Consider the following 11,446-nt stretch of genomic DNA (forward strand, 5'->3'; position numbering starts at 1 on the left):
TTATAAAATTAAACGTGTATATATATATATATATATATATAACAAAACATATTTTTAAACGTATTTATATAAAACATATTAAAAATAACATATTACAAACATATTAAAAATTTATTAATAAATAAAAATTTGAAAAAAAAATATTTTTTTTGGCCATGACTGGAACCGGGACCGGATTCTTTAACCGGTTACCAGTAAGTTTGACCGGTTATAAGGTATTTCATCGAAATCGGGACCGGTTATGGCAGGACAGGTAACCGTCGGTTTTTGTCTTGATTAGGACCGATAGGAACCGGTTAAGGACCGGTTGGGACCGGATTTTGGCCATCAGGTTCAATTTTGATTGGGGTATTACCATTACTAGTCCACTACAATGTCAATCGGCCTTCAATTTGTCCTCCCCCACTCCCTCGACTCTCGCTCTCACCTCGCTCACGGAACTCACGAACATAAACCGATTCACGATTCGCGAATCGAATCGCAATCGGCCTTGACTCAATCGGCCTTGACTCAATCGGCTTTCGCTCTCTCTCTGCCTCTCTCGTGTCTTGACTATCGACCGCCGACGGCCGACTGGCTCTCGGCCTCTCGCTCTCGCATCTTGACTCTTGTGAGTTGTGACTTGTGAGGTTAGGGACTTAGGGTTATTTACTTTACTTTTTTTATTTTTTATGTTTCTAATTCTTGTTTCATTGCAAAACCTAAGTATGAAGCTGTGAAATTGGTCTTTGTGGTTTGTCATTTATGTTTCTAATTCTTGTTACTGACTTACTGTATCACTTGATTCACTTCAGTCCTTCACTGTATGTCTGTTAAAGATGTATGTATAATTCACCGTATGTCTGTTACTTACTTTATTTTTTTATGTTTCTAATTCTTGTTTGATTGCAAAGCCTAAGTATGAAGCTGTGAAATTGGTCCTTTGTGGTTTGTCATTTATGTTTCTAATTCGTGTTACTGTATCACTTGATTCACTTCACTCTATGTCTGTTAGTCTGTATGTATAATGTTAATGTATCATGTATGCCTAAACCCTAATTGAAATCCATGCCTTTTGCTGCCATTTGTTAATTGTTGGGTGGCTGACTGTTAATTATACATACTGTATCATGTATCTGTAATGTCCTTTGTGGTTTGTCATTTATGTTTCTAAGTGTAGGGAAGCCGAGTCTTTGGTTAATGGTGAACTTTCAAGTTTTGAGTTTATTGTAAGTTTGGTTATTTGACATGTTAATATTCCTTATTTCTTTAATCCCAACCTAGGTACAGTAAAAGAGGTAGAGGAAAGTAATTTGCTGCAGAAATTATCATAAGCTTGCATTGTTGATTTCTCTTAGATTGACTCTTCAACTGCACAAGTAAGTTTTTATGTTTGTTTAAAGTTAAATGAATACTATTGTTATTAATTGATCTAGTTGTTCATCGAATCAATCAAGCCTATCTCTGAAGTTTTAGTTCTTCGTTTGGTGATTAATATTCAAGTTATCATCCACTGATTTTTGTTCTAATCCCATTAGATTTTGATGTATATTAACACAATTTCAGCAACTATAATATAGTTGAACAGACCTATAAATGTGCAGTAGTTAAGTGATGATTTGCCCTCACTTGAATGTGCAGTAACTAATTCACTTGACTGTCTCCTTTAACTTTGCAATTTTACATATGAAACTCATGATTGTCATTGGTCAAGACCCTAAATATGATTATATGAAACACATGATGGACTAATGGAGTCATGCAATAGCTAATTTCATAGGCAAACACCTTAAGTGACTAAAACTAGTAGGACAAAATCAGTGAAGTAGGAATGAGCCATTGATGTTGTAGAGTGTAAATAATTGAAGAAGAACCAACCAATTAAGTGTTTGGATTTGGATTGAGAAGATACGAGTGTTGATTTTGGTTTATTTAGAAGACGATTTTGGTTTATATAGAAGACGTGAGATGTAGTAAATGGGACAAGTAGACGAGTTAGTGTTATGATGCTCCTTATTTTGGTTTTGGACAAGTAGATGAGTTGGTGTTTAAACGCAAGGGCTATAACAACTTGATTAAAGAAACAAGTAGATGAGTTGGTTTTTAAACGCAAGGGCTATAACAACTTGATTAAAGAAACCTTAATATATTAATTTAAAGTAAACACTCAACTATAAGATCACACTTATGAACAAAAAACACTAATGGATCTCTCGGTCTATGAAGGAAAAAGCTAGACAATTGTAAATTACTACACTTGGATGTTTTTAATTGGGCATCATTTGGACTTTTCGCCGTGGGCACCAAAAATATCAGGACCGGCCCTGGTTCGACCCCGTCCTTGGTCTCGAGGAATGTTGAGCAGCATGTGGGGAATAAGGGGGATATAATGGACGTAATCGCTCCCTTGGTCGGGGGTGGCACTAAGTTCGTTCCCTTTCGTCAAATAGGTGCCTTCACTATGTAAGTAAAGGGCCAGAGGAAGAAGTGCCAGAACCTCATCCGATCTACTTGTTGGACAGGCTAGCCCTCCTCTCACAGGTCTCATTGCATCGTTGAAGTTGCTTTAGCTCATAATGTTCATATCGATCTATTATGCGCCTCTGCATTTAGCACGGGGTACCTAGTTCTTTTAATTTTCTTGGCTTCAACGAAAAGGGGACAAAAATCATAGAACCCGAGATGATTTCCAAGAAATCGAAGTTCACTTTTCTATTGAAAAATCAAATGTATATTTTCATCCAAAAAGCCAAGGGAATCTACTTGAGTCCCCCTAAAGCAAGTGAGAATCTTGAAGTAATCGCAAAGGAGTTAAAAGAAAATCTTCCCCCGGAACGCTCGGATCCCACGAGTGAACCAAAATCCTCTCTTATCTTCCCTAACGTTCAGAGTTGTTTTGGTTTGAGTTCATGCTTTCCTGCGTGAGACAAATAAAGCACAATTGACTCATCGTTTACGGTATGGACTACATGGGTATCTAATCGCGTTCGTGATCGGCCTCCTCAATTGTGAAGAACGAAATGACGTGAGGGGTTGGGGGCAGGGAAAAGAGTCGATTGGATCAGATAGGCAACTTGAAGGGCTAGAGGCGTAAGAAGGCAACTAGCTCCTAAAGGCGCAAGCACTTCCTTCTTTCTCAGGGAGCAGACTGAAGAGAGTTCTAACAGGCCTGAAATAAACACACACACATATGTATATATATATATATGTGTGTGTGTGTGTGTGTATGTATGTATATGTATATATATATTAGAAGACAAAGTAATCCCCATGGAATTCCTATCAATTTCCGAGCCACATGCAGGGAAACTTGCACGTGTAAAAGTCGTACTCCAACAACTGAAAACATTCCCTCCCCGCTCTGACACCCCAAGACGAGTTCCTTCTCAATCCGATTCGTACCAAGCAGCCCCTTATGTAGGGTTCCAAACCTATCTTCCTAATAAGAAGAAAGGGGCAAAAGACCGAACTAAAAGAGATCTCACTTTCGACGATTGAACTCCATTTTCATATCAGGCTTGCGCTTTTATTCTCGTTGGGATTGGATATGTTTGGAGTTCAGGTTTTTCGGGTTTCAGATTGAGATCGGTCGGGTTCGGGTAAAGTTATATATAAAAATTATATATGTTTAATCGATTGAAAGAATTGATGAAATCGATAGTAGATTTAAGAATTAGAAAAGAGTACGACCGAGTATTAAGATTTTTAAAGACAATTAAATAAATGCATAAAATATTTAAAAATAATATGTATTACATATATATTATATATTTTTTGGATTTTCAGATAGGTCAGGTGCCAAGAATTAAACCAAATATCTATACTATATTATAAAGTATTTGACAAAAATTCTTAAAAACCATTTTTATGCATAAATTACTGTTTATTGATGCATTATGCATATTACTTTAAATTCAAAATTACAGGTAAATTGTGTGTAAGTACACCTTATTAAAGCGTCATTTTTTAATTTGTGTAACTAACTATAGATAAACACAATCAAATACGAGATAAACATCTCATTTTGAATATAAAAGATCTAAAATATAATTAAGATAATCATTAGTTATAACAAAATACTTAATTATAATATTTATAAAATATTATATTATTAAACAATAAATAAATTACTTTGTTATTAAATCTAAATTAAATTATAAATATAATATTAAATTAAAGAAATTACTAGAACTTTAAATAGTAAATTTGATACTAATATCGATATATATATTTTTTTCAAATTTTTATGATATCTTTAAATTTATATTTTATTCAAAAATAAAAACATCTTTACTTTCTCAAAACCACTAAAAATCGTTATATATCGACAAAGATAAATAATAAAACAAAACATTAAAATTGAGATATATCTCGCTATATTATGCGAGCACCCTTCTAGTTCTTAATAGTCAGGCTTCAAATTTTGAAACATCCGAATTTTGTCAAAAAGCCTTATTTTTTCGTTCGGATTTAAGTTTTGGACACCTTTTACGTTTGGTACGCAGACTGGACTGGACGGGACGGGATGGGACGAGACAAAAATAAATAGTCCCATGTTTAGTGTGCCATAGAACAAAAATGAGATGGGATAACATGTGATAAAAGTAAGATTGGATGAGACTATTCTTGAGTTTTTTTGTTCCACAAAAAAACGTAAAACAACACGAGACTAAATTTAAGATTACAATGTTATCCTTGTTATTTGATATCAAAATACAAAACTAATTTAATCGCATCCTTTTTTTCTCTTCCACAACCTCCATTCTTGATTCCAGCGTCCATTCTCGAAACCTTCCATTCCACGAACTCGAACTCGATTCCAGCCTCCATTCTCGAAACCTTCCATTCCATGAACTCGAACTCGATTCCAGCCTCCATTTTAGGTACGATTTCTTCTCAATCTTCTATGGTTATCAATTTCTCCTCCATCTTCACTTCCATGGTTATCAAACAGAGAAATCGATTTACAATGCATCTCGTAGAACTCTCTTTCTCTGTTCGATTTACAATGCACAGTCAGGGGGATTTCATTTAGCTTCATTTTATTTGAAAAATGATCAGTTTATAGCTTTGCCCTAATCAACTTCAGTGGTGACAGCAACAGGCTTCTCCTGTTTCTGTAAATCATTAATCTCATCTTGTAATGTTCTTACCCTCCTCTATTGCCAACCCAAGTACCCAGCGTATAGTGTGTAAGCGAACAGACTACCCATCACAATTGGATGAATCAAGGCCAATGATCTCCCTTCCAATATCCCAATTTAAAAGGAAAGATAACGTGAGTGCTGACAGAGGGAGAGAAGCAGACTTCAAGTGGTGGAGGGTAATGGGATGATTGGAAAGATTTATTTTAATGGAAGGGGAGGGAATTAAGCATTGTGAATGTGATGATTTAGAGGGAAGAGTAGTAGGGATTTGAAGAAAAGCAAGTGTGGCTGCCATACTCCGTAACAACATGCCTGAAATGTGATTCAAAGAAAATTTAGACCATTTCTTGTGTTTGTTATTTTGTAATGATGGACCGGAATCACTTGGTTTTACTTGTTAATATATGAAATGTTTATATTCAAATGTTCATCTATTTGCTTTCCCTTACAATTTGGTACATTTGACATGCTTTAGGAGACGATGAAAACAATTGTTCTTTTGTGATATTTTTAGTATATTTGACATGTGGTCTTGGAATGTTAAACTTTTGACAATGGCGTGACAAATGTTATCTACAATTGTTGTGTTTAAACTTTTTAAATTATGTTCGTATTCAAAATTTGTGGTATGACAAATGTTATTTACATGTGGTATTGAAATGTTAAAAAAATATTAATATCATAGATTAAATAATTTAAATATATTTTGGTTGATTTGTTGCCATTTACAATCATTATATGATATAAAATAACATTGAACAATATTTAGAGGTAATATGATCATTTTAACAATTTTGTTCTGTCCTGTCCTGTCCTGATCGTACCAAACATAAGACAAATAATTAGTGTTGTCCCATCCAGTTTGAATACCATACATTACCTAAATTGAAGACGTCAAAGCCAAGCAAAATCATTAATTACGATGAGAAATTTATATCGAATGAATTTTGAATACGAAAACCAAGAAAAAAAGAAAAAAACACATACACCATAAATGAAGTTTAAAATTTAAAAAAGAAAAAGAAGAAAATAGAATGCCCGTATCATTCAGCGACCTCAGGATTCCACCATTGCCCCTTCTTTCTTCTCGTGAAATCTATGCACCCCTCATCGTCAAATTTGCTGCTCGTTGGTAGATGGTCCTCCTCCTCTGCTTATCGATTTAGGTTGTTGGTCGTCCTCCTCTGCTTATTGATTTAGGTTGGTTGCTGGTTGTCATCTCCTCGGCTCTGGTATCTCTATCACTTTGTTTTTGCATTCCCCTTCTGTTGATGTGGTATCTCAATTCACTTTGTTTTGCATTCGTCTTTGGTGATCTAAGCTTCTTTATTCAACTAAATTTCTTTGTAGATCTCTACCATTAACTTGGATTAAAGTTGTAATGTTTGCTATCGACTCAATTTATTTGTCTGTTGTACTTGCTAACTAGGTGTTTGATAAAATGCCGCAGTGCCATCAATAACAGCAAGATTAATAATCTTCTTCCATATTTTATATGTAGCGAGGTCCATATCATTGTGGTCTCATATATGTTGCAAACAGGAGGTTTTGGTGTTGTCACTTGGTTTATAGGAATAAAAGAGCATCCTGAATTGTAAATTTTTGTCGTAATAGATAACAGGTCAAGGCTGTACAAACATACCAACACCTACTTTAACTATATCTACATCCTGACCATTTCCATCATGAGTGCATGGGCACATGATTGTGAATTGGGAACATTTGTTCCACTCGAATGCCCTTTTTGTAGGATGGAACTCGATTGAAAATCAATGCCGTGAACCTTGCTGCTTATTATATAGTTCGTGGTGCCTTTTAGGTAAAGATAAACCTAATGCACTTTGCATCAGTTCATATGATTTGCACCAATTCACCTATGCATATGTTGATTGTTGCTAAACCTGCGTACAAATGTCAAATGTGTGCTTCCTTTGTTTTACAAACAGGTATTGCACTGGACATGATCTTGATGCATAAAGGATGGAACAGAAAACGACATCACTAAATACAGTTGGGGTGCATTTTTGTAGGAATCATAGAATCTCACTGTTATTAAAGCCCATAATAAGCCAAAACACGTAGATCAGTCAGACCAGACCGCATTTTATGGTCCAGTTTGATCACTTCATTGCCAAACCGCACCAATTGAAAATTCTTAAACTGCCACTTGAGGTTTGGTTTCTTAAAATGGAGTTAGATCGCCTAGCCCCAACCACAAACACCCAGCTAAAATTCAGAAACTGTCGGGTTAGTAGTGAATAAGTTGTATGGAGTCAAATATTTTTAAAAACTTCAACCGTTATTTTATAATCTTTTAATACGTAACTGTTGTCACACAAATGACAAATCAAAACGTTAAATTTCGGAGACTTATGATTACAGATAATAGGAGGTGACAGGGAAGCAGCAGCGAGGAGGCCACAGAGAAGCAGCAGTGAAGTGGGAACAATCGTTATGGCGGACTCAGAATCCTTCCCACCTATTGAGCCAACCAACTTCGACCTCATAGTTGTTGGCACGGGCTTGCCGGAATCCATCATTGCTGCAGCAGCCTCCACAGCCGGCAAAACCGTCCTCCACCTTGATCCTCATCCCTTCTACGGCTCCCACTACTCTTCTCTCACTCTCCAAGACCTCACTTCCTTCCTCCACGCCCAATCCAAAAACCCTAAAACCAATTCTGACCAATCCGACACCTCGGATCACACCTCAGATCACAACGCCACCCTTGATGTCACCACTCGTCCTCTCTACTCCGATATCGAGATATCTTCTTACGATGATTCCATTGAGGAACATTCTAGAAAGTTCAATTTGGATTTGGCAGGGCCTAGGGTTTTGTTCTGTGCCGACCTTGCTGTGAACTTATTGCTTAAATCAACTGCTAATCAGTATGTTGAGTTTAAGAATATTGATGCAAGCTACGTAGGTGATGCAAATGGTAACTTAATGAATGTGCCAGATTCGAAGAGCGCTGTTTTTAAGGATAAAACGCTCAAGTACAGTGAGAAAAATCAATTAAATAGTTTCTTTAAGCTGGTACAGGGGCATCTTGAAGCTGTTAAGTCTGTTGGTGTTGGTGTTGATGTTGATGATGGGAAGATCATTTCAGATGAGGATTTGGAGAGTCCATTCGTTGTGTTCTTGGACAAGATGAAATTGCCTCCGAAGATTAAATCGTAATTTTCTATTGTACATGTCTTTGATGCTTATATTTGTTTGTGCAAAAAACCATAATTAATTACATGTTTTTTTCTTTGTAGGATCATTCTCTATGCCATCGTCATGGTTGATTATGATCAAGATGGTGGAGAATCCTGTAAAGATATTCTCAGGACAAGAGACGGCATAGATCGTTTAGCCCTTTATCACTCATCAGTTGGAAGGTCCATTTTTTTCTCTGCCTGTTTTAGTTTCTTTCTGATGTAGTGACCTCCCTAGTGCCATGCTTGTTGTTCTTTGGATAAAGATCTTGTGTTCTGCATAGTTAGCAATGACTTAGAAGGGTGACATCTGTGAGATATTAGAGGGGAAAGAATGAAAAACTGTATTTAAAAGCATAAGCATTTTAACATCCAATGTTAGAATCACTAGGTCTTCAAATCGTTCATTTGAAAAAATTGAAACCCTTCGTATATCTAACATAGAATTGTATCTAGTGATTGAGAAACCGTATGCCTTATGGTGATTGTGTACCATTTTCCCATGAACACATCCTGTACTATGTGGCTATTTAGGTTTCCTAATGCACTTGGCGCATTGATTTACCCCATTTATGGCCAAGGAGAGCTGCCGCAAGCCTTTTGCCGACGTGCTGCTGTCAAAGGGTGTCTTTATGTAAGTCCCCTAACCTTAGCTTACCGATCCGAAATAAATGTCCACAATGGAAAAGAGGCACAGTTTTAGAAATGCGTAATTATCACACTTTTTAATTAATTAAAGGACAATTTTTAACCTTAATGATAGAGTGAGTAATTAATTTCTCTCTCATAATTAATTGTAGAATTGGAAAGTATGCATTTACTTTAGGAAGTTGACAATTATTCAGGGACAAATTAAAACAGAACTGTGGACACTTATTTTGGGACGGAGGAACATTATTATTGACTTTCTTTGTTGATCAGTCTAGTATATTTCATGCAAAACTTGATATATGTGTGTAATTATAATATTCTGTATCTGTATTGTTCCTTCTCGACTTCATCTGGAGAAACAGTTGAAGTCTGATCATTTAATTTTGCAACTCTGTTCACATTGAAGTCACGGAAGCTGGTGGATGAAGCATCACTGAAAAATTTAAATTTTTGCTGATCATAAAACGACTGTATGGTTTTGCTACTTTCTTGATCTTGCTAGAATATTAATTTACAAATGGCTACTGTAAATTATTCCAGGATGGAGTTGTTCTCTTTTGATTTTCTGCTTCTAGTAACAAGTACTTTATGACAGGTTTTGAGAATGCCAGTGGTATCTGTACTTCTGAACAAGGTTTGTTCAAATATTATTATTTTTATCATCATTCATGATATCATATAGCCGTATATTTATTAATATTATACCTCATCTATTATTTTTCGTTGATGAAATTTTCAGGATGGTGGCAGTTATAGAGGCGTGAAATTGGTTTCTGGCCAGGAATTAACCAGCCATCAGCTGGTAATGGATCCATCGATTACCATAGCATCTCCACTGGTTAATTCATCTTCAGAATCTCCCAAAGATGTTTCTAATGTCTTTGATCTTCGAGATGTCAGTGGGAAGTTGGCCCGTGGAATATGCATTGCAAAGAGTTCTTTAAAGCCGGACGTATCAAACTGTCTGGTCATATATCCTCCTAGATGTAAGATCGAACTGTAACAGTATACCTTAGCTTGTTGAAATTTAGACATGCTATCTGACTCTGGTTTCTCTTTAGCTCTGTACCCTGATCAGGCTACATCAATCCGGGTTCTTCAGCTAGGGAGCAATTTAGCCGTTTGTCCTTCCGGCATGTAAGATTTTTAATTCTTTTTATTTTCTTATTATTCCCTCCGTCCCAAAATAAGTGTCCACAATTCTATGTTGCTTTGTCCCAAAACAAGTGTCTTTCAAAAGTACTTTCCAATAGTACCCTTAATTAGGAGATGGAAAAGTTCATTATTCTCTATTATAAGGGTAAAATTGTCATTTAGTTAATTATACAATAATTATAATGTTATGAACCGAAATGATTGAACAATCAATATAGAAACCAAGAGATAAGGATACTGTAAGATGCTTCAATGAACAAGGAAAGCGAAGAACAAACTAGCACTCGAGAGGCTAGGACTCTCCCATATAGAACTCACTAATTTTCTGCATGCTTCACACTCCCTACAGCCTCCCTATTTAAACCAAAATTATTCTTAGTACCCAAATTACCCTTCTTAACTACTCTAGAATATTCTTAGGAATGGGCTTGGGCCACTAGATGGGTGCATGACAAATAATTACACATTTCTAAAACTATGTACCGTTTTCATTGTGGCATTTATTTTGAGGGCGGAGGGAGTAAATGTTTTTTTTAAGTATATAATAGTTATATACGGCAAATAACAAATAAACTCACACATCCTCCTCACTTTTGATGAGGTTTAAACCCCTGACCTCCCAGGAGGCTAAAGACTCACATACCACAAGGCCAAAGGCCCTTTGGTGATGGAGTAAATGTTATTGTATAGTTATTGCTATAATCAACTGATGGAAGACCGTTTATACTTCAGGTTTGTTTTCTACGTTTCAGTTGTATGTGATGATGCTCTTGAAGGAAAAAAGTCTCTGCATGCGGCTATTGATGGTCTTTTCTCAATACACTCCTCGGGCGCAACTGACACCAGTTCCACTGTTCAAACCGACACTACAGAAGCGAAACCTTCTTTGCTTTGGAGTGCACTGTTTATACAGGATCTGATTGAGGTATTATTTCTTGTTGATCACTTTATCCTTGTTCCTCTTGTCGTGAAATTTTTTTCTCTGATATTTTCTTTGGTATCAAGTTTTGGAGCCACACTTACATCTTTATGTTATGCAGTTCATTAATAGGCTGTGACAACCATATATTTCTGTTGGTTTATCTTTTGATGTTTTTCGTAAATCGGGTGCCTCCTTTGATCTTAGGGTTCGATGGGACCTGTGGTTACGACCCCTACTCCAGATGGAAATCTGAACTACAACGATGTTCTAGGTGCAACATCAAAGGTATTTTCAGTATCCAATCAAAGCATGTTTCATTTTCAAAAATTAGAAAATTAAGATTATAAAAGTTTGAAATTGTTGTATTGGTTTGGATCAGAAACCTATAT

General features: G+C 36.0%; 1 protein-coding gene across 1 annotated transcript; it reads left to right on the top strand.

Annotated features, from left to right (window-relative positions):
• Positions 1–502: 502 nt before the first annotated feature.
• Positions 503–11,396, top strand: LOC112519565 (rab escort protein 1). Its single transcript, XM_025127800.1, has 10 exons — positions 503–610; positions 1,270–1,358; positions 7,509–8,305; positions 8,390–8,512; positions 8,864–8,963; positions 9,576–9,614; positions 9,720–9,966; positions 10,042–10,117; positions 10,868–11,060; positions 11,262–11,396. The coding sequence occupies exons 3-10, from the start codon at positions 7,581–7,583 to the stop codon at positions 11,394–11,396; spliced, it is 1,638 nt and encodes a 545-aa protein (XP_024983568.1). The 5' UTR covers positions 503–610; positions 1,270–1,358; positions 7,509–7,580.
• The last annotated feature ends 50 nt before the right edge of the window (positions 11,397–11,446 follow it).

Source organism: Cynara cardunculus (genome assembly GCF_001531365.2).
Source record: "Cynara cardunculus var. scolymus isolate 2C chromosome LG 1, CcrdV1, whole genome shotgun sequence".
NCBI lineage: Eukaryota > Viridiplantae > Streptophyta > Magnoliopsida > Asterales > Asteraceae > Cynara > Cynara cardunculus.